This window comes from Metopolophium dirhodum, chromosome 1, assembly GCF_019925205.1.
Source record: "Metopolophium dirhodum isolate CAU chromosome 1, ASM1992520v1, whole genome shotgun sequence".
NCBI classification, from domain to species: domain Eukaryota; kingdom Metazoa; phylum Arthropoda; class Insecta; order Hemiptera; family Aphididae; genus Metopolophium; species Metopolophium dirhodum.
Window position 1 is genome coordinate 87616357 of NC_083560.1, and position 25343 is coordinate 87641699.

The 25343-nt window shown below is 32.7% G+C and overlaps 2 protein-coding genes and 3 pseudogenes across 2 annotated transcripts; 4 read left to right on the forward strand and 1 right to left on the reverse strand.

Moving 5' to 3' along the window:
- Positions 1-1425: 1425 nt before the first annotated feature.
- Positions 1426-2516, forward strand: LOC132937439 (uncharacterized). Its single transcript, XM_061004266.1, has 2 exons — positions 1426-1657; positions 2398-2516. The coding sequence occupies exons 1-2, from the start codon at positions 1426-1428 to the stop codon at positions 2514-2516; spliced, it is 351 nt and encodes a 116-aa protein (XP_060860249.1).
- Positions 2517-15060: 12544 nt separating this feature from the next.
- LOC132934112 (uncharacterized) lies at positions 15061-15690 on the reverse strand (annotated as a pseudogene).
- A 507-nt stretch (positions 15691-16197) lies between these two features.
- Positions 16198-16847, forward strand: LOC132934420 (uncharacterized; annotated as a pseudogene).
- A 1212-nt stretch (positions 16848-18059) lies between these two features.
- Positions 18060-18546, forward strand: LOC132943688 (uncharacterized; annotated as a pseudogene).
- A 5984-nt stretch (positions 18547-24530) lies between these two features.
- On the forward strand, positions 24531-24908 carry LOC132943694 (uncharacterized). The gene has a single exon (XM_061012749.1). The coding sequence runs from the start codon at positions 24531-24533 to the stop codon at positions 24906-24908; it is 378 nt and encodes a 125-aa protein (XP_060868732.1).
- The last annotated feature ends 435 nt before the right edge of the window (positions 24909-25343 follow it).

The window sequence follows — 25343 nt, forward strand, 5'->3', positions numbered from 1 at the left end:
GGTCTCATCAAATAAGTTTGGAGAGCAAAACCTTCGTCACCAATGAATACGTGGGGAACAGGATTATCGGTACCTGGAAGTGGCTTCGAAGGTAGAATAGTTTTTCCATCAATGTACTGCTGAAAAAAAGCGGAATTTTCGAAAATAGCGCTGTCGCTGTGACGCCCATAGCTGCCAATATCAACTACTATAAACTTGTAAAACGGGTCTACTACCGCTAAGAGAACGATGGAAAAAAAATTTTTGTAGCAGAAATAACTTGAGCCACTATTACTAGGACATTTTACTTTAATGTGCTTTCCATCAATGCTTCCTAGGCAGTTAGGAAATCCCCAAACTTTTGAAAATCCCTCCACAGCTTCATTCCATATCTGTTCAGTAGGTGCAGGTAAATAAGTTGGATGTAGATTGTTCCAAATTTCTTGACAAACTTCTTTTATAATTTTTGAAACAGTTGATCGTCCCGTTCGAAAAGAAAAAGCAATACTTTGGTGGCTGTCACCGGTAGCTAAATATCTAAAAAATTAATAAAGATTCATAAAATACTTTTTAGATTCTTAGCGGAGCGATGAATGTATTGATTTTTTAAAAATCATTTTAAGTTCAAATTTAGACAAAATTTATCAAATTTTAAATTATTTTGTAGTTAAAAATGTATAAAATGTTCAACTTTTATAGCTATGGATTGAAAATTTAAAACAAGGTTCAACGTAAATATGTTATAATATATTAATAACTTTATTCACAATAATATCATCGATTAATATACTTAGTAATATAGGCTGACTGACCGTCTTCGCTCAGAATAATTTTTCTTATACAATGATATGTAACCTACTGTACAGCAGAGCGACTCCCACTTACCCACCCTTTTTTAATATATTATTATCTTTTGTAATTTTAATCTCTCTATTTTATTTTATTCTATTCAACCTCGTATTGTTTTAATGTTTTTCAGGTGAATTGGCCAAAACTAAATGGAAAAATTTGCGTGATTCCTATATGAGATTCAAAAAAAGTGTAAAAGGAGAAACAGGGCAAGCTAAGAAATACCATAAATGGCCATGGAGTAGCCACATGGAATTTTTAGATTATACTCTCAAATTTCGTCCTCCAAGCAGTAATATACCTGATATGTCAATAGGATCACCTAATAGACCAGAAACACCACCACAGGCGGCACAGAGTTCAGATACACATGAAAGTATTATAAACCCTCGAACATTGGCTCGCGCGGCAGCCGCGACAAATGGATACCGCGTTGCCGCGCGAGCCAACTCAAAAGTTGCCGCGCTCGAACACGCTGCGTGACGAGCCAAATTGCGTCGGTATTTAGGCACGCGGCAAAGGAATTTCAGTTAATTGCTCGCGAGCAGTTGGGACGGTTTTGTCGTTAAAAAATTCGTACGCGGATTATAGTTCATCATGGATAATGAAAAGTGTCTAGTTTTAATTCGATTGTATGGCGCTAAAGATTTTTTGTGGAACAGTAAATCTCCACTTTACCACAATAAGACTGTAAGGGAAGATGCGTGGAATGAAATAAGTTCACTAATGAACTTACCTGTTGCTGAACCAAAGAAAAAAATGACCACCCTTCAAGCATCTTACAGAAGAGAAAAATCCAGAGTAGCAAAAAGCCTCATTACTGGTTCTGGTAAGTAGGTATTGCATAATATACTTTCATTTATTTTAGAAAACAATAAACTTTAAACATTTTTACTAGCATACATTCAGAACCGTAGGTGGGGCCCTAAATTGGTGAGACTGGTCCAGGCTAGGACCGCAAAACCCAGATTAAAATATGCCATATTATGTTATAATATATAATAATTAATGTCATTATTAATAATATAAAAATAGTTATAGTAGCTACTATAGGTACTCTATACAATATAGGTACTAATGTATACATATATCCCAATTTACAAGTGTTTACAAAATACCAAGTGATAATATGATATGTGTAAGTATTCTGTATTAGTCGGCAATTTTAAAAAATCTAGTATCCTTTAAAAATAACAATCGGCAAATATAACTATTCAACTATTTAAGTCATATAATCCTATATAGTTTACTCGTAATAAATACATTATTTTCGGGAGTCAGATAAAGATAAGTTACCCATATGGCCATATTACTGTGTTTATGTAAATTGTTTTCACCGATATTAATATCTAAAAATAGAAATGGTAAATAAAATACTACGATAATAAAATGAATGTACCCATGTCCAAATACAATTTAATTTAAATAGTTAATACCAAATGAATAAGTCATTTATTTTAAGAAATGTTTGTAACAATCAGTATATTAATAGTATTTTTAATTCGAACACAATTAATTAAACAACTTATTATAACTTTTTACACTTATGAATTATGAATTATATTTTAGGTACACATCAAGTTTACGTATCAAAGTGGTTTGCTTTTGACGAATTTAATTTTATGAAAGATAAAGACATACCTAATGAAACATCCGACACAATGTCGGAGCTGGAAAATGTAAGTTAAAATTTTAATATCTGTTTAAATATAATAATGTAATAAAAATAATAATTTAATAACATGATATAATGTAATATCTGTTTTAATATCTGTTTTGCCACGGTATTTCACCATTGGTAACAAAATGATTAGCTAGATGTGTACGTATTTCTTGTGCGTGGTTTCCCGCTCTTCGTGGAATTGAAGGAATAGGCAGTAGTGATGTAGGGGCAGATTCATTTCTCCAAGTTCCAGGTCTAAGTTCCCCATTTGTCTCACTGTCTAGAGATCCAGGTGGTGTATACAGTGATCGTGTATTTGGTTTTTTCCTCAAATAATTATGCAAATGAATAGTGGCTAGGACAATTTTAGTAGCTGTTTTTGGTTCTAGTAACATAGGCTTCCGTAGTACTCTAAATACTGAGCTGAGAATTCCGAAAGCGTTTTCAACGACTCTACGCGCTCGAGACAGCCTATAATTAAAGATTCTTTCCTGAGAACCTCTGGCCGGTTCTCCGTGGAATGGTTTCATTGTGTATTCATTGAGTGCAAAAGCTTTGTCAGCCAGAATGACATAAGGTACTTTGAAACTATAGGGGACCTGAAGTATTGATGGTGGGGGGACTTTCATAGATTTTTCTTCGAGTTTCTTGTACAACTTAGTATTCTTGAAAACACCCCCATCAGAAATTCTACCCTGACAACCAACATCTACGTACCTAAAGCAATAGTCTGCGTCGACTAAAGCCATGAGTACTATACTAAAAAAATGTTTATAGTTATAAAAATCGGTACCACTGTTAAAAGGGGCTTGTAACATTACATGCTTGCCATCTAACGCACCTATTGCATGAGGAAAATTCCATTTTGTTTCAAAATCGTGTGCTAACTCTAACCATTCTGCTTCTGAGTCGGGTGCCTGAAACAATTTAATAAGCATAATATTATTAATTTTTAGATTCTAAACGGAGATATGGATGTATTGGTTTTACAATTATTTAATTTTTTTTTTTGTCTGTCACCACCTTTTAAGATTTTGACTGAATATTTATATTGGCATTTTCTTTACACTATAATATTTTCAAATAAATTATTTCGAGGTGTTTACGGACATTTTTAGTTTCCAATTTTATTAGTTTTTTTTTATAAATATCTATAAAATTTTATTTGTTGGGTAAAAAAGCTTGACAATTTAATACAAGGCTTCTTATATATTGTTTCAAATGTGGATAAAAAATATTTAAAGTCCGTAGTCACAAATTTTTTTATAAGCATTTAAAGTTCAAATTTTGACTGCATTTATCAAATTTAAAATTTAAAATTATTTTGTAGTTAAAAAATATAAAAAACACTCTTATAGCTAAGAATTGAAAATTTAAAATGAGGTTCCACAATTTGTATAAAATATGTAATAATATAAATTATCCTAGGCTGACAATCGTCTTCGTTCAGAATCATTTTTCGTACACAAGTATATATATCATTGCATTCAAATTTAACACATATAGTGAACTACCCACTGAGGTCTATTCGACATCTACTATACAGTAGAGTGAGTTCCTAGTTTTTTCTTAACGTTATTCGTTGTTTTATAGATATTAACAACTCAAAATAGTGTTACAACACTTGAAAACAATGATAATATAGAACCTATACAATTATCAGCCATGGACAGTACAGATAAACATATAGAAGAACCGACAGATATTTACAAAGCTCCGAATACTCCTACAGTCAAAAAAACAAAAAGAAAACAAAATACTGATGAAGAGTCACATATGCTGAAAAAAGCATTTCAAATTCTAAATGAAACGTCATCGGCAACTGACTCATATTTTACTTACGGCCAGCACATTGCAAACGAGCTCCGTAAATATGATCAACGAACTTTAATTTACGTGAAAAATGCAATCAACAATGTGATTTTTGAAGCTGATTTGGGATACTACACCTATGGACATACACAAGACAACACTGCTCAAAATTTGACATCGTCTCCTCAGCCTCCAGTCCCGTCTCCTCAAACTTCTGCAGTTTCATATCCTCAGACTCCAGTTCCATCTCCTCAGTCTCTTCCAGTCAATTCTCCGCAGCTGTCAGTTCCTTCTCAGTCTCCAGTTCCGTCTCCTCAGTCTCTTCCAGTCAATTCTCCGCAGCTGTCAGTTCCTTCTCAGTCTCCAGTTCCGTCTACTCAAACTTCTGCAGGTCCATATTATAAGTCTCCAGTCCCGTCTACTCAAACTTCGACAGTTTCATATCCTCAGCCTCCAGTTGAATTTTTTCTACAATCATCTTCTGAAAATCCGGTTGACCATTCTTTTACATGGTCTATCACTGATGAAGAAAATATGTTTTCCTAAGACGAAAGTTATAAAAAGATTTAATATTTTTTTAAATGTTATAAAAAGGATTTAATTTTTTTAAGTTTTATAAAAAATATTTAAGATAACGTTTTTTTTACGTTTTATTTGATTAATACATAGGTATTATATTATATTTTATAATATACAATTTTTATACGATTAAATATTTCAAAATTTTTTTAAGTTCAAGCGATTGCTATAGGTATACAATAAAAATTTTAATTAAAACTGTGAATGATTTACTTACCTTTACCCAATCTTTCAGAGCTACACATAGTGCGTCACAAACTTCTGGAACTATTCGTGAAATTGATTGTTTTGATACTCGAAAAAGATATTGCAGGCTTGTATACGAGTCTCCAGTTGCTAAAAATCTTAGAGTTATAGCCAATCTTTCCGTTACTGAAATTGCCTCTCGGAATTGAGTGTCGATTTTCTTCACCTGTGCCTCAATTAATGATTTCAGGTGCTCAAACTCTATAGTTGTCATTCTTGTAAAATTTTTTATTGTATCTTCAATGGCTTCATGTCTCATGTCTTCCATAAGTTTCACCCCATACTGCATTCGATTTAAATATAATTTCTTCATCCACCAACGTGGTTTTCGTTTAGGCTTTTTTTTAATAATTTGATGTATCACGATGAAAGCAGCAGCAGCACGGGCACGTGAAACGTCCATGGTTGATATTGGACCACAACTGAACGGGATCGCTCGGGCGAACAGCTGGATCACCTACCGCGCGAGGCTGCCGCGCTCTAATAAAAGTTGATACCTAAATATGGCTCTCGCGGCAAATGTCTGGTTTGCCGCGGTCGAACATGGCGCGCGCGGCAGCCGCGAGTAGTCGATACCCACCTTAATTTGTGTATAAATTATCTAAAGGATTGGACTGCTTCAAATCAACACATACCTGAATTAAATTCTTTATCGTGGATTTTTATGTTGCAAACAAATGAAATAAGCTGGTCAAATTTAAAACTGTCAATCAATTTTGTAAAATCAAAATTAAACATTGTTTTAAATGAAGAAGAACTGTTTGAACAATTTAAATTATTTGAAAAACTTGTTAAAGAAAAATCTGCAGAATGGCACAGTTTAACATTCGAAGAAAAATGGATATCTATATTTAAATCATTTAAAGAAACAAACACCGATTATTCTACATTATTGAAATTAGTCGAATTTGCTTTTGCATTGCCAGGTTCTAATGCTGCAGTAGAAAGAATATTTTCATTAATGAATAATTATTGGACAAAATCAAGAAATAGTTTAGGAATAGATACAGTTGAAGCAACTTTAATCATTAAAACTAATTTAGAAAATAAACCTTGCAAAGAGTTCTATGACGAAATATCAAAAAACAAAAATCTGCTTATTCAAGTTCATAAAACTTCAAAATATTCATGGAAAAATCAAGCATCTGAGAATGAAACTTCAAGATCTCAACAAATATCAAAAGAAAATAGTGATGAACTTGAAGACTGATGGTGTCAATGATAATCGATATTATAGTATTATACCTATATATAATGTATATAATGATAAAAAATTTGTTTAAGATTATGAACTAAAAAATCAATAAATAAAAGAATTATAATGTTATTATTATCTTAATAGTCTTTTATTATATTATAATCTTTGTATATTTAAATAATGAGTAAATATAGAGCTGGGGAGGTTCATTCTTCTCAAGTATATGTACTTTACACAAATAATAATATAAAAAAATAGCTAATGTGTACTTACATACAAAGCTCAAATGTTTGAAGGGTTTCCAAAATTAAATGTCCCGATTTTTAATCTCTAATAAAGGCAGCCCTAAGTTAGACTAACCCACCTAAAATTTGAACTAATAAATATTTTTCAATATTTGAGTTGCCTTACTCACATTATAACTTAACCAGAGTTAAGTGGATTGGTGTTTTATAGATTGTTTAAAAGCTAAGGATTTATATATAATAATATATATAATAATATTATTATATTCCCTAGTGGATTTTATAAAAATAATAGTTTTCAGGTTAATCTGTTCTGGCACATTACAAAACTTTCAATATTAAGTTTAAATTGTCTAATAGATAAGTAAAAAAAACTATTTTGTTTCAGATGAATGAGTTGGTATTTAATTACATAATTAATGAAATGAGACCTCTGATTACATGCGAAAAACGTAGCTTTCGAGAATTAATCATGGGACTTACTGACATTAAAGATACTTCTATTTTACCAAACAGAATTCAAATCAAAGCTCAATTGAAATCCAGATATGCATTATATGTGCAAATGATAACAGATTTAATACAAAATCATAATTATATTTGTACAACTGCGGACATTTGGAGCTCAAATAATAAAAGCTTTATAGGTAAATATATTATAATTATATTTTTTTTAATTATACTGTACCTACATTTACCTAGTAAAACTTCAATAAAATTACCAAATTGATTTAGACATTTTTACCAATTTGTGAATAAGTAATACCAATGATTATAGTACATAGTATAATACACTATGTGTACTATATTATATTATGTATAATCGATGGTAATATTTAATAACATTTTTTAACTATTTGTGGTATGGTATTGTTGTAGGTATTATATTATTATACATATACATTTAATAAGCAACTTAAAATTGTATTATTATAAATTCATTTTTTTATATAGGTATGACGTGCCATATGATAAATGAGTCTACATATGAACGAAATTCACATATTTTAGGATGTAGAAGAATGAAAGGAAGCCATAACTACATTAATATTGCTGAGATGATGACTGATACAACTGAAACATACAAATTGGACCATTCAAAAATTACTCATACTGTCACAGACAACGCCAGTAATTTTAGTAAATCATTTAAGACATTTTCTAAACCTTTACCTGATGTACATCAGGGAAATTCTTATATTTTTGGCAATTTCAATGAAGATAGTGATACTGGTAGCTGTAGTACTGATACAGCTGACGATGAAACTACAAACTTAAATTTGATAGATGTCAATGAGGTACTCTCAACTCCAGTGATATCGGACGCAGTGAACGATAATTTTTCTCTGCCATCACATATTACTTGCTGTGCCCATAGTTTAAATTTGATAGCAACACGTGATATTTCTTCAATTGATGATAGTAAATACAATAAAATGTCTGAATCGTAATTTAAAAAATTGCAAAGCTTTTGGAATTTATTAAGTAGGAGCACGGTTGCATCTGACAAAGTGTTTGAGATATGTGGTTGCAAATTTCCAGTACCTATTATGACAAGGTGGAACTCGTTATTCGATGCAGCTAAAAAGGTACTGGCTCATAAAACTGAAATTATTAAAGCATTTGAAGAATTACGTTTAACAAAATTAAAGGCAAATGAATGGGATTTCTTGACGGAGTACTGTAACGTAATGGAACCTTTAACAATTTCTTTGGACAAGATGCAATGTGAAAAAAAAGGTTTCTTGGGCTATGTTGCACCTATTATTTTAGTTTTACGCCGCACTTTAATAGCGTTAACAAATTTAAAATACTGTAGACAATTATGTATTAAAGTAGTTCAAAGTTTAGAACAAAGGTTTGCCTATTTATTTGATTTGTCCTTGCCCAAAAGTAAATGTTTTGTCATTGCATCAATTAGTCATCCTAAGTTCAAATTAAGTTGGATTCCTGTTCGATACATTGAGTTGTGCAAACAACTTTTTTTGACTGAGTGCAATGAAATGTATACTAATATGAGTGATATCAAAAAAAAAACGGCTGTAGCTAGTGATAATGAAGACAGTGATGATAGTGACCAGGAATTTTACTCATGTTTGTATGAACACACTAATAATGGATCCTCTTCTGATGAATCAAGAATTACAAACTTTTCTTGTGTACAGGCTTTGACGTTCTTAAATTCTCCCAAAAAAGAATTTAGTGTTTTAGAAGATTATCCCATAGTTAAAAAAGTGTTCTTAAAATACAACACAACTATTCCATCTTCAGCTCCAGTGGAACGACTGTTTAGTGGATCAATCCAAGTATTAACACACAGGAGAAATCGTCTAGGAGACAAAACGTTTGAGATGTTACTATGTTGCAAGTCAAAGAACTAAACAAGCGACATATCATTATAATTTATTTGTTTAACAATTAAAATATTATTAGTATTTATATTTGTACGAGTCGTATGTTGTTTTAATAAATCATTTACGTTTTATTATATAATTAATATTTTCAAAAGGAACAAAAGATTTTTTACTTGTTATTATTTTTTTTTTTTGTACTTATTTTAATTTAGCATTTATATTTTAATTTGTAGTTTGAATGTAATATAAAAAATATAAACTAGTTTTTTAAACCAGAAAATATATGTTAATTATTAATTAACCATGATTTTGGTTATTTGATATTTTGTTACACGTTGAAATTAGTACCTACTGTATGCTAAATATAATATATAGGTATTTAAATATTTTATATGTATATTTATTCATTAGATAATATATTTTTGACACTAGACACCTTGAAACGAGCCTTCCTGGTTTGCACCCCTTAAAAAATTACTCAACCAAGAATCCAATAACATGTCAAGCATTAATACAAATTAACTATTGTAAGATATAAATCTAGATGAAAAAATGTTATCTACATATTTATCTAGATAAAAATTGAATATTCTATCTTGATATTAATCTAGATATTGATTTAGCTAGTAATCTAATATTTATCTAGATGTTATTTTTGCTATCTGAACTCAACACTGGCCAGGGGACAGTGTTGAATGCATTACGGACATCCAATGACACCACCACGCAGAGGTCGCGGTGTTGGGTCGCGCCGGCGGCGGCACCTCGGGCCGCGGCGATCACCCGTTCGATGGCGTCTTCTGTCGATCGCCCGTGGCGGAAGCCGAATTGGTTATCGGACCGCTGGCCGGTCGAGTTCAGGTGCTCGTTGAGTCTGGTGAGGAGTAGTCGCTCGAGGAGCTTGGCCGTGGAGTTGAGCATACACAACGGCCTGAAGCTCGACGGGGAGAGGACGGGTTTGTCCGGTCCCTTCCGGAGGAGGACGAGCCTAGAGATCTTCCAGCGTTCGGGGAACCTGCTCTCTGAGAGGCACCGGTTGAACGCATCGAGGAAGACTTTAGGCGCGATTTTTGAGACCCGGAGTAGAACCTCGTTCGGGATGCCGTCGGGTCCCGTGGCTTTGCCAGCCGGGAGTCGAAGGCACGCCTCGCGCAGCTCTGGTATCGTGAACTGGGGTGTCGCGGGATCGGCGGCGTCGTAGGTTAGGCGAGGCTCGGACGCCCAATCGGTGGCCGGTGGTTCCGGGAACAGGTGATCAGCGATGGAGCGATATTATCTTCATCTACAACAGCGGTCCCCAACCCATAGGTATAATATTTAAAAAAATATTATTATATATTTATTGTTATATTTTTGATCATAATAATATTTAATCAATTTTAACTATAGTGTACAATTAACGATACGATATCGAACGTTTAGTACGATATAGGTATTGTGCGCCGCCGCCGGAAAACGGCGTGCCCTAGTGGTGAACGCACTCAACTTTTGTATAATCATTGTTATGGATACCTATTGTATTATGGTATATTATTATTAAAAAAGCTTTTATTTATTATTATTGTTTTTCGTAGTCAATATACTCACTATGAAATTAAGTGGTTTATAAATTACAATTTATATTTTATTAATTCAGTTTGTTAAGTTTGTTTTTAATTGTATCTACTGTTTACTGTTATACACATATTAAGTACCTACCTACTTACCTGAACATATTAAATTACACACATACTATATATAACAGATTTGAGTTCTCTACTTCATAATGATTCAACCAGATATCATCTTAAACTGTGGCTTTAGAACCATTATATACAACTGTAAATGTAAGAATAATAAAGGCGTGAAGTTGTTTGAAAGTGGTCATGTGAACACAGTATCTGAAGTACAGCCGAATGGACGTGTGTGAAAGTTGGGGGACCAAAGCTAGGGGACTATTTTATTGATAACAGTCATTGTATACGCGGTTGCGTTTTATTATGTTCAAGGCACTCAACATTTGTATTACCGTCAACCACAAGATTTTATTCCCGCAGCAAAAATAATAAGTAATGCTTTGTTTGATGAAAAATGTACCAAAAAAAAATTATGAAATTCCGTTATCAAATACGATTGTGAAAAGAATTTTTTATTCCTAAAATCTATATATACATGTATATAATATATATTATATATTATTATAATTTTATGAAAACGTATATAGGTATGCTATGGGTGGGCCTCAAATATTTTTTTTACAAAATTAGTGGTCCGCGAAACTAAAAAGGTTGGTGGGAACCGCTAATCTACAATAATATATTGAAAAACAAATTGATATAACTGCATAACTCAACTAATGAAACTATTTCACCTCTTTGTCTCTTAAGGTTAAGAATTGATCAGTACAAGACTTACCCGGTTAGGTAAAGTGCTCGATATATCAACGACCACTCGATTCTTGTTTTCGTCATAGCGAATCATTCTACTAGTTGACTGTATTTTTAAAGACTGGGCGACACACAATTTATTAAAGAAGAATTTTTATTCTATGTAAAAAAAAAATAATTGGTTAATACTTAATGATAACAATACATTTTGTGGGTAAGGTAGGTTAGGTTAGGTAAGTCATTATAACAATAGTCATAATATTATCGATATTAAATACAAAATGCATTTATTATTGTAAAATATAATAAAATAAATTATAATAATATTTAGGTATAATAATAAGCGTAAAATTTCATCAAATGTGTAAAAATAGCCACCAATAACGATTCACGAGACGACTGCGGTCTGCGACGGACGACGACAACGGTTCACGGTATTGTCAATAATATTAATTTATACAGTCGAGTCGCGATAACTCGAAGTTGAAGGGGAATAAAAATACACTTCGAGATACGTATTATTCGAGATGTATAACTCGAATTTATCAAAATTAAATCAAAACTTCGAGTTATGTAATGAAATATCATAAAATATAAAAATTATAAAAATTTATGATAAATATATGTAAATAAACGTTGTATAACATACCTAAAATAGATTATAAGTATATGTACATATGTATTATTTATTAGATACAGTAGAAAAATAATTTTTAATTCATTTTTGGGTTTTCGGCTGTTTATTGACAAAATCTTCTAATTTTCCTATGGCTTCGAATATAGAAGTATCCACACCTGCGACGGATTCAATAAACTGCCTAACAGTGTGTAGTGATGATATTGCTTGGTTCGCCGTTATAATATCTAAAGTTCTTTCAGGCTCATCATTTTCATCATTTTCGGAATCACTGTTTGATATATTGATACCCATGATTTCGTTATCAGTTAATAGTCCAGCGACTTCAACATTTTCATCGATTGTAGCACGATCGACACGATCGACACAACACTGTCAATAACATTATTAACCATACATACATACTTACTGTTATTGTGAATGCGCTAATAATCAGTTTCTATATCTACTCATTTTATCTTAAAGTAGATAAAACAAATTATTACGAAATACCCAGATACCCATATATCACAGATATAAATCATATACTTCGACTAAGCTATTCATTACAATTTTATATTCGAGTTAACAAGACTTATAATACATCGAGTGTTATGAGAATTTCAAGGGGAATAAAAAAAAAATCGAGTTGTCAAGTTTTTCGAGTTATCGAGGTTCGAGTTATCGCGACTCGACTGTAGTTATTTAACATTTGTCTTGCTATGTGACGACTGACGACGTCCGTAGACCGTGGCTGCATGACAATAATAAGAATATATTTTGAAGTTCGTTTTGTAGAACATCTAATTTTATTATGCGAATCTGTTTGGAAAAATATGCCATTTATAAGAAAGCATTGGAATAATATAGTTACAGCTGATACTGATACCAGTAATAGAAAAGAGAAAGCAATCTTCACAGGATTTTTAAAAGTATGGGAAGAAGACGGAGATCAAATATTTTATACAGCATTAACGATGGATTTACTTCGCCTTTTTGAAAGATTCCAAAAAGATGGTCAAAAGTCAATGGTTACATCATGTGACATTGAGACGTCTAAAAACATAGCCATATCATCTTTAGAGCTGATGGAGACTGATTATTATCCTGGAGGTAAGGAGGAAGAACTAAATAAGTTTTTAGATGATAAAATATCCGATAACAGCGATGAAATAAACAATGGTAATATTAGTTCTAAGAATCATAGAAAAGTTCGGAATGTATATGTTTCTACGAAGCGCTGTTTAACCAGCGTTAGAACGGAAATAGTGAAAAGGCGCAAAGGAATTTTTAAGTAATAGACTTGCCGATGATCAATCAAGTATTATACAACGATTTACAACTTTTTTAAGTGCGAGATCGCCTCAAGATACAATCAAAGCGATAAGATGTGACATTGAAGGTATTTTCGGTAATGAAAATGTAACAACTTTTTGTGACGAAGTTATTGGTTTATATGCAACAGATAAACTTCCATGTCCTATTAACATTACAGACCCAACAAGAAAATTGTATTACTATTTAAAAATAAGCAGCTCAACGAAATTTTTTGCAAAAGTGGTACAAGCATATACCACAATAACACCACATATAGTCTATTCAAAATGAGATGATGACTCGGCGGCGACCAGTTTTGGTCAGCCGCCGGTCATACTCCCTCCACAAGCGAGTCACGTGACTGAAGCAACGGTGACGTGACACGCGAGACGTGGATGTGCGTGTGTGCGTCATGCGTTCCGTGTTAAGTAATAGAATGTACGCGCAATGCATTTTAAATTATCCACACACATCGGCAGTCGATACTAGACTAATTAAAGCTCCCGTCCGCGGCGGCGCCTCAAGCGCTACCACGGAACAAAAGCCACGCCCATGCGCACAACTTGGCCGCCGAGTCATCATCTCATTTTGAATAGACTATAGTTGTGGACCAGAACGTGCTGTATCCTGCCACACTATATTGAAAACCAATAAACAGTCTTGCTATTCGAGGGATGCAATTAATAGTAGGAAGTATATTGCTCTAAACAGCACTGGGACAGTGAATTCGATCCTAGACCAGCAGTGGCTACGTTTTTAAGAAAAAAGGAACGACGTTACAATTTTCCAGACCAAGAAACATAAAAAATCGTTCATTCATAAAAAAATTTTTTGAAAAATAGTATATGATATTTTTAAGTCTAAATATAATTTGTTTTTGTTAATATTTTTTTCAATTTATAGAATAAACATGTGATTATATTATAAAAATATTAGATTATGTAATTTAATATTTATTTATATATAAAATTAATTATCTTCTTTTAAATAAATTATGACTTTTTTATAACTTTTACCTACCTACCATTTACTTCTAGCATCAAGATTTATTTTTAATAATTATGAGGGGTAAACATGAATTTATTACCTACTATAAACGGCTATCTATTTTGAGTAAACATTTTTTGTCGCCCAGTAAAAAATCTTTAAAAAATGCACTGACGTATATGATAAGTTACAGCGTTTAAGAAGTGTTCGATATAATTATCATCATTATTATTCTTGTCTTTTGTACACAGTAAAAATAACTTTTCTTGCATATTTTCATACATATTTTCATACATTTTTTTTTTTTTGGTCATAAATTACCTATATCAAATTGAGCTATTTTAGTGCTATCTGAATCTATCTCTAATCTAATTTTTTTAATCAGGATCCAAATAGAGGGATGATTATAGCTAACGAGCTTAGAAAATCGAGGACTAAATCCTTCTGTTTGATTATTAGTACGATCTAAATTTTTAAGAGTTGTTTCGTGTACATTCCACGTAGCAGGTGGAAAAATTGGTGGAATATTTCGAAATTTGGTTTTTTTACCTGGCCGTGAAATTCCAATTGGTCTATTTATTCCCGAAATATAAGTTTGATCAAAATAATTCACTAGTTCTCTAGCCTCTTCTGGCATAATACTTTTAATATAGTCAATTCCAGCTGGAACATCATCAACAGGTAAAAAAGCTAGCGCATCAATTTTTCTACAAAACAAACAAAAATTTTCATTCTCCATGTATAAATTTACTAAACCAAGGGATTGTATTTTTCTATAGATACTGTGCGTTAAATGAAAAAAACAAACTTTTATTTTTACATGTTCACCTAATATAGATGTGACTGCATTTATAGCTGCCTTTTCGAAGTCAATATGAACATTAATAGGGTCTGGATACAAGTTTTGATTATGACATGCATTAAGTAACGATTGTAACATATATTCATAAGTAGTTTGCGTTTTTTTTTCTAATAAACAATATACTGTAGTTATATACAAATCATGAATTTTGACTCTTATTACATATAATTGTTGAAAAATAGAAGGTGCCATTGCAAAGTTACCATCGAACATCCATGTATCCTCCTCGGTAAGATGTTTTAACCCTTTATCAGTGGCGAATATGATAACTCTGTCTTCAAATTGATCTTCTATACTATCTTTTAGTAATAATCTAAGTCCATCATTTGTGAGTGCCCAGTTACCTATAATTTAAATTCAAAAAATAATTAATTAAAAATGTTTTATCGTAATTACATAATATATTATATTATTAATATTTAGAAATATTAAAAAACTGATAGGTAATCAATAAAAAAATGTTCAACTATTTATCAATAAAAAAATATACCTAAATTATAATATAGTATTTTCATCTTACCTTCGATTACACAGTCATCTAAATGTCTGGGTTCTTTTAAATTATTTTTTGATCGTTGATTTCGAAGAGTTCTTTTAGTAATTGTTTCTGGTGGCATCTTAGCTCGCGTTTCATTTAGAGATGGGAGCTTGGTAAATTTAACCGGTTAGGTAAATTTACGTAAATTTTATCGATAATTTTTTTACCCGGTAAATATTTTTTACTGTTCTAAAAATCGAGTGACCACTTATTTCAAATGTTTTCATGTAAAAATTAACACTAGTAACATTTCTATGAGGTTAATGTTATCCGTAGACCGTAGTCGATACGTCAATATAATTAATATTACGAGAATTTGGAAAACCAGTTCAAATTATCACCATTCTCCGAACGTAGTATACAAAACACAAGTACACTGTACACTATAAATAACTTGCCAACCACAGCGACCGTCCACGCTGCGTATACGTATACCTAATTATATTTATATAATAATTCATAGTATGTGATTATTGATTAATGATAAGTGATAACTGATTGTTTGCTTCATTATTTTTGTTGTTAATTTATGTTAGTTCTCATTGTTCAAAATATTTTATATTATAATTTCCAATGTACTAAAATAATGAAGCCGAAAGAAATCAAAAAAAGGTGCTACACCAAAAGTAGAAATTGAAGGAAATGAAAGATATGCGTGCAGATATTGTAATAAAAATTATAAAGAAAATGTAACAAGAATGACAGTGCACATTAAAAACGAGTTAAGAAGTTCCACAGTGCATTTCAAAATATTTATTGTCGCCTAACAAATCAAAGTTTAACCATAGTAAGTTTATTTTATTATGACTAAAAGATTTAACATTTTCTGTTGTCATAATTACCTATAATAATCATTATTTCATTATACTTTTGTGAATTGATAATATTAATATCCAAAATTCACATAATATAAAATATAAATTTACAGAAAAATGTATGTAGGTACTTATGTAGGTACCTAAATGTTTATTTTTAATATTTATAAATTAAAATATTGCCTATAATCAAAGTTCTTAATATTATATTTTAAATATTTTTTTTTATTTTTATTTTAATTTTCTAGAAAATATAAATGCATTTAATCAAAATTCATTGGAAATTGGGCCAAATACTGAAACTGTTATTCAAATAACTGATACAGATCAGAGTTCCATTGAAAATCCTCAGATTACCCTTAAAAATCAGAGTTTACTGAAATTTGTGGATACATTGAAAGGAGGAGAAAAGGTAACATAACTATTTTAGTTTTAAGCTGTATAATAATAGAATACAGTTTAAGGCCAAGATGGGGCTTATAGTTAATACATTTGCATATTTATTGGGAAAGTAAATTATATAATTGAAACATAGTTTAATACAATTTTTATAGTATTTTCTATATAAGAAATTAAAAAATGTTAAGTAGGTTCATATTCTGGAAAACTTAAATAATGTAGATATTTTTTAACAATTTTAATTAATGTATAAATCAATAATTTATAATTTATTAACTGTAGGACCATTTGGATGAATTATTATCAAGAGCCATTTTTACATCTGCTACACCATTCTCAATTGTGGAAAACCAGAACTGGTTAAAATTTTTGAAAACACTTAGGCCCACATATAATCCACCATCAAGAAAAACAATATTAACTACCACATTGAAAAAAGAATATTTAAGAACTTATAACAAAGTCTATGAAAACATTTTAGAAGCTAAAGTTTATGCAGTTCAGTTAGATGGTTGGAGCAATATAAGGTGTGTAACATCAATAAATTATGCATTTCTTTTTAGATTATAACAGTTTAAGTGAGAGACTTTTAAAGTCAATAGTATTAATGTATTAATACCTTGAACTTGTTAATGTTGTGAAAGTGAAAACATGTTTTGAGATTCAAAACATATCCAAAGCTATTATTAAAAATATTATTAGCACTCACATTTTGAAAGGTTTGCAACATTGAGAATTATAAACTTTACATTATGTACTTATTCGAGTTACAATGATGATTTTTATAGCTAATTTTACACGTATACAAAAAGCAAAAAACATCAAATGTTCCCTCAAACTTCCAGTAAAAACCAGATGGGGCTCATTCATAAATTGTTTAGAAAGTCTTATAAAAAATAAAAGCATATTACAGAATTTGGCTGTTTCTGATGATATAAATGTAAGTAAATTGAAAAAATATTTAAATTTATTATAAACATCTATATTGTCTGTGTTTATTTTTGTTAAGATAATAGAAAAGTTAGATAAAACAGTGAAACGCAAGATATTATTAGAGGAATATTGGAACTATGTTGAGAATTTTATCACTCTTGTTCGTCCAATAGTTAATTGAATTACAATTCTTGAGAGTGATACGCCAAGACTTTCTGTAGTACCAGAAGCTTTGAATGAAATCAAACAACATTTTATAACATATATTCCAATTTCCCCATTACTTGAAGTGGAAGGAACAATGTTGCTAAAAAAGATTGATGAACGTTATAACATGGCTATACATCCAATCCATATCCATATCCAATCCATTGCTTTTGCGGCAAATTTGGTTGACCCAAACTACCAAGGAAAAAACTTAAAAGATAGCTGTGATGTTAAAGGTATATTGTTCTTAAAAAAAGTGGCAAAAGTTCTACTCAAAGACAATGAATATGATAAAGTAAGAAAAATCATCAAAATTGTTGGAGAAAATTTATTTTACAAATCATAATGTACCTATTTTTAATTTAATTTTTTTTTTTAGATAATGATAATGATTGATTCCATGCACATGAAGGTTTATGGGCAAAAGATGTTGTATGGTGCAACTGTAGTGAAATGGATGCAAGGACATGGTGGAACGGAATCTGCTCTAATACAAAACTCTCTACAGTTGCCTCAGCTATACTTTCCTACCGGCATCTTCAGCTGCTACTGAAAGGTCCTTTAGTGTTTATTCCCAATAAAAAAAGAAACCGATTAACCAACACTAATGCCTCAAAACTACTTTTTATTCAAGCTAATATGAATAATATTGATTTCTTAAGTCCAGATAAAAGTAATAATAAAATACTATCAACTTCTACCAGTTCTACCAATTTAGTATCAAATAACTATGCTCAGTCAGTAAGTAAGTTAGCAACAGATAAAGATCTGGAAAATGTTGATGAGATAGTAAATGAAGATGATTATAGCAATGATAGTGAAGACACAGAAGAAGAAAATTATGATACAGAAGATCTAGTTGAATCTGATAACTTATCCGATGAACATTATGTTTTAAGCGATATGAATTTTATGAATCACACTTTAAATAGGTTAATAAATCTAACTTTTATTTTATTTAGGTATCTCAGTATCTGTTAAAAAATAAAGCACAAAGTATGATTATATTTATAGTAAGTTTATTTTTTGTTATTTTTCCTTTGTTCAAATTATTTCACATTTACATAATTTATTCATCATACTATTCATATATTTTATACAGTTATACATATTTAAATATAATTCTTGAGGTTAAGTGTGGACTAATGTCCAGTGGTAGTATTAGTTAGCTGAGTTATAAACATGTTATTAAGTTCATAATAAACTAATAAAAAAAAACACTATTAAAAAAATGTACGTAAATGTACGGTAATTTACGTAAAATTTACCGAAAAAAATTTTACGGTAAAATTCCCATCTCTAGTTTCATTATCCAAGCTTCCAAGTTCTTCACAGTAAATCTCAATTGGATTTGTTGACGTAGTTGCTGCCTTATGTTTCATTCGTGCTAAGCATTTATTGACTTCAACTTCATGCGGGTCTGGAGGATGAGTATGTGCTTTATCGATTATTGCTATTTCAGTAGGATTTTCTTTCGATGTTTTTAATTTGCCTGGACCCTTGAGACTCGACGCCTTAGAGCACCTCCAAATATCAGATATTAAAGTACTGTAATGTTTCGTATAAATGTGGCCATTAAAACAAACTTTTCCGTATTTTTATTAGATTTTGTATTTGATGCGACATTTCAATTAATAAAAAAAAAAATAATAATAATAATACTAATTTAAAACGAAGTAGAAAAAAAGTTGAATTTTTATATTAGAGTAGGTAATGAACGTAGCCGAGCTGTAATCTCGTAGCTTTGGACAGACTGAAGTCGGCGATATTATATTTGGGTATATTGGGTAATTTTTGTAATCTATAATCGGCGTGTGATTTGGAAAAACGTTGGTGTCATAAGCCGTTATCCGAGCGCAGCGATAACCAGAATATTGACGAGTTATTTATTGTCATTTTGTATTTACCTATAGGTAGGTACATCATACATAATATTCTATACCAACTGCTATAGCCATATTATTAATGAATAGAAGTAATTTTCGTTATTATATACAAGGTAATGTTTATGGTGACTGTAAAATGTTAACTGTAAACTGTAAAATTTGCTTTTTTTTCATATGCTTTTTTTTCATTTGCTTTTTTATCCATATGCTTTTTTTTCACTTGCTTTTTTTTACTTGCTTTTTTTCCTTTGCTTTTTATTCACTTGCTTTTTTTTCCTAACCCCGCCCTGTCTGGGGATGGTCAACCCATACGGAAAAAGTGGACGTGGCATTAAACAACAGTTGCCGAATTATAACAGGTTGCCTTAAAAATACACTGGTGGAGAAAGTATACTTATTAGCAGGTGTTGCACCTCCCAACATACGTAGACTTGTAATAACGAACCTAGGAAAATGTAAACAAACAAATGATAAGAGACACCCAATGTTTGGATCAGACATGCTCATTTTTCGCCTTAAGTCAAGGAAACGTTTCTTAAAGACATCAGAGATCCTAACAGAAGACCCATCATCAAGAAGAATAACCCTCTGGAGAGATCGTAGACACAAGTTGGGGAATAGAGCCAGCCGAACAGCTACCACCAGGCCACCAGTTAGAATGGTAGACACGGAGAACCCTCACAGAATGATAGTAGGTGTAGGCAGATCAAAAGACAACATGTCTAGGTGGGACTACCTTAACGACTCTGACACAAAATGTAGATGTGGCCAAGAACAGACAATGGCACAACTATTAGTATGTCCAAGGAACCCCAACAAATGTACGAAGATGACCTAATACAGGCAAATGAAAAAGCGGTGGAAGTCGCTCGATTTTGGACAATAGAAAAAGTATAACAAATGTTTACTATTTATGTTTTATGTTTTATTTTATTTATATTATTGATATTGACTAGTTATTACTTATCAATATTTTTTAACTTTTAATTTTGAACTCTATGATTTATACTTTATAAATGCTAAATGGCCTGACACGGAAAAAAAACACGTAATAATTTAATTTTCACCTTTGTACTGTTAAGACAACTCATTACTACTAAGATATCAATAATATTTATATCTTTGTACAATTTAGATCCTATGCTATGCTAAGTAACATTTATTTGTATTCAGTTTGTATTTATTTTATTCTATACATTATACACTATATCATAAAATAAACATTGGATTTGTAATAAGTAACATTTTATATATCTGTAATAATGTAATATAAATATGCATCAAATAACAAATACCAGGTAATTTATGTATTTATTTATTATCATTATTATTCATATATTTATTTATTTATATGAGTATTTTTTAAACACAATTTTTAATGCAAGACAATCTAAATAGTTTTACTTTATGTACACTACTACTACTATACTATAACAGTAATATATGTAATAATTCTAATACTCAGCTTTAGGTTTTTTTTTTTTTTTTGAAAAGAGCAATAATGTTTACATAGCTTTCTACCACTTATTATTTACATTCAACTGTTGTGTGATTTCATAACTTTTTGACCACAAACACTTTATCGCAATGTTCTTAAGGTCAATATCACCAATACCGAATTATATATTACAGTCAAACGGGCCAACTTGGGGCGTGTGTTTATTAACTTGGGCCAAAAATATAATCTTTTAGTTTTACCACCATAACGGTCTCTTATCAATTAATTAATGTGATACAAAAATTCTGTTGTTATTTTAACAGTTTTAACAATATTTAAAATCACTTTGGCAGTGTTGCAGCATCAAATTTTCAACATAAGTATTAATTTTTATTAATTTATTTTATGTTTAATGTCTATCTTTTTGAAAAGGTCTGAAAACTTACACTAATACCTCATTGAATTAGACGTTTTACATAAAAATTGATATAATCGAGCCAACGAGAGAGTACTTTTGGGCGGCGACCAAAACTCGTCCGTTCTCGCGCATTCCCACCACTAAACCTCCCAAATTGCGTGCCGCCGACACCGTTGTCGCCACCAGCGCCGACGCTGCTGCCACCACCGTCGCCGGAATATTAATTTTAATATTAATAGTCTTTGAAAAAAAGCATCTGGTCTGATCAATTAGGTAAGTTTCTATATTTATTAAGGACAAAGAAGCGAAATGGTTTCTTTAGTTAAGTTATGCAGTTATATCAATTTTTTTTTCAATATATTATTGTAGATTAGCGGTTCCCCCCAACCTTTTTAGTTTCGCGGACCACTAATTTTGTAAAAAAATATTTGAGGCCCACCCATAGCATACCTATATACGTTTTCATAAAATTATAATATATAATATATATTATACACATGTATATATAGTTTTTAGGAATAAAAAATTCTTTTCACAGTCGTATTTGATAACGGAATTTCATAAATTTTTTTGGTACATTTTTCATCAAACAAAGCATTACTTATTATTTTTGCTGCAGGAATAATAAGTTCTTCTCCCACGGTGTGAGCTGCCCTTTTCTTTGCGATTAACAATGAAAGCTCATAAGAAACTTGGGTACTTGTTATGTTTTGTTTTGAAAATTTTTCCATGACTGATTTAGTCATAGACAGATTTTTTTTCTTGATTTGAAAGAAATCGAGAGATTTTCTTACACATTCAGGATCTTTAGTTAATAGATGGCTTTCAAGTTTTGGTAATTTCATACATTCGTTGGATAGCGTTTCGAAACAAATCACAAGACATGTTATTTTTTCAGTCTCTTAATCCATATTTTAAAAAATTAGATTCAATCCAAAAGCTTCGAGTTAGAAATAAGTTTCAAAATAATTTAATAGAAGAACTATCTCCGATTCGAGAACAGACATTAAATGTTTCAAATATACGTTTAATACCACCATACATCGCAGAATCTACTCCAGATCCTCAAATATCCCCTCCACAGGACCCACCTTGACGCGGTGGGGGAGCTTGCGGGCCTTTGATTAGGTCTTACTAAGCGGTCCCAAAACCCGACTCTGACCTTAACTGGTTGGAGCTGGGGCAAAAGAGCCACTTCTGGTCTTGGCCGATTGGAGGTGGCAGGTTCGACGGTTACCTGCTAGCTTTAGCAAAACCCCCCTGGACGGATACCAGGATAAAAACATCCGAGCCTCCCCTCGACTTGATCACCTGGGACAGGATAGGCCGGGCATCCCACCAATTCAACTGCCTCCATCCAATCCCCAATCCCGTGAAGTTGGACTCAAGGTAGCAGGTGGGCTGGGTGCTCCCGAGCGCCCAGTGAAAGGCTATCGCTACGGCCAGTTTGGCGATAAGCCCCTCTCACGGTAAGCTGCTCTGCCGTGGGTTGTACAAATCATGCTTTCTCGTGGGAACTGTATGGAAGAAACAATAACCCAAAACAGCGGGTCGCCGACCGTCAAACCGGCGAGCGGAACGCCGACCGTACAAATGGCAGACGGGAGACAAAGCGTACAAGTAGTATCAACTAAGGCTGGGAGTTTTGAGGAAAAGTTAGGTTCCGCAAGTGGAACCAAAACCACCGGAGGGAAAGAGGCATCTGTCGAAGAGGCTAATGCCTACTTTACGAAGTACCTGCAACAGGTCTACACAGTGTCCAAAGGGCTGGAGGAAGAAGTGTCCGCTACTCCCAGCACTAAAAAGGAGATTAAAGCCCTGATTACCCAACTGACGCATAACTTGAAAGGGCTCATCAATTGGGGAAGGCAGACTGGCAGAGCTAACCTCCCTAAGACCAGCCGAGGAATCCAAGTAACGCAGGAAATCCAAGATAGATCGGCGACTGTAGATTCCCAGACCAGCTGCTCCAAGGAGTCCATGGTAAGTACACTGCCAGCCCCAGAGGACAAGGTTCCCTCACCGGACCGTTCCCGATTCGAGCTCTCCGGGCTTATCGAGGGACTTCGTCAACAAATGAAAGCACAGTGCGATGTCGTTGGAAAGCTCGCGGAGCAGGTCGATAAGCTACAACGACAACAGGCGCAGCCGTATCAGCAGCAACAAAACTAACGACAGCGACAACAACAAAGGGAACAAAGGGCCCCCGAGGCAAATACAGATCAACTGCCGCATCCCACCTCGCCGGTCCCGATCACCGAGAATTTGACACTGATAAACTCTGAAACCAAACCCGGGAATGGAGACACAAGCGATGGTGACTTCACAGTTGTAAGGCCTAAAGCACGAAGACGAGGAAAAAAATCACACAATAAAGGCAGACCTGATGCGGTCATTGTTAAGGCCGGTGACATGCCGTATGCAGAGGTGCTAAAAAAAATTAAATCGAGTGACGAAATGAAGATGGTAGGAGGAAACATACGAGCAATTACCAAAACTAAGGATGGTCACCTAAGGATGGTGCTGAACAGAGGGACTAACGAAATCACCCAACTCACCACAGCAATCAGCAGCTCAATTTACCGGGAAGTGACGTGTACCAGAGTGTGTGACACCACTACGATTGAGATCAGGGATGCAGACGAGGAGACAACTGATGAAGAAATCCTGCTGGCCATTAAAGCACATACCAAGAGCAGCGGAAACATAAAGATCACCAGAAAGAGGAAACTAGATCGCTAACTAGACGCGCGAAGAGGAACGATGTTGACGTGACAAAAGGACTGGGAGAATGCAACGAAGGGCCGTTGGACACACACACTAATGAGTGATGTAGGCAAATGGGTCAACAGAAAATATGGCGACACAAACTACTTCCTGACCCAAGGCCTCACTAATCATGGATGCTTCAACGCCTATCTATACAAAATAAAGAAAGCGGACTCACAAAATTGCTCTATGTGCAACGCGGACATAGATGACGCAAATCACACGTTGTTTGAATGCGATGCGTACGAAAACTGGCGGCAACAGCTATATGCGGAGATTGGGCACAGGCTCACTCCGCAGGATATGATCGGTACTATGCTCCTGGGGAAGAGAACGTGGGATCTGATCGCGGCGTACATCCACCGAATCATGGAGCACAAATGTGAGGCCGAGAGGACCCGGCAAGCAGCAGCGACGAGACTATTGACCTAGTTAAGATTAATTAATGTAGGCGAAGCCAAATGAGTAGGGTTAGAACCCCTACAATATGTAATAATATAGTAGAAATTGTAAAGGCTGGTTAGGGGGGGGGGGAATGTCCCCCCGGACTACCTATTTTCTTTATTTCGTCGATGTAAAGTTTTTTAATAAACGATAGGGGCCTGGAGGAAGTAATGCTAACGCAGTTCCCTCCAGGTTTTCTGATCTAAATAAAAAAAAAAAAAGATTCTCAAATATCAGCTTCAGAAACTTACAACGCTGAACAATATACTTCACACGAACCTGGTTATCATTACATTCATCTAATATTCAATAAAAATTTGTTTAATTTTTTATTATTATAATCATTTTCAGTGAAGGTACACATAATTGTTATTATTTGTTTAAATTTGCATATTTGACAATCATATTGTTTATTAACTATTC

Bases quoted from the DNA above. Each gene is read 5' to 3' on its own strand.
- LOC132937439 (XM_061004266.1), top strand. From the start codon at position 1,426: ATGGATAATGAAAAGTGTCTAGTTTTAATTCGATTGTATGGCGCTAAA. The intron at 1,658-2,397 runs GTAAGTAGGTAT...ATTATATTTTAG, and splicing joins AAGCCTCATTACTGGTTCTG to GTACACATCAAGTTTACGTA.
- LOC132943694 (XM_061012749.1), top strand. From the start codon at position 24,531: ATGAGTGATGTAGGCAAATGGGTCAACAGAAAATATGGCGACACAAAC.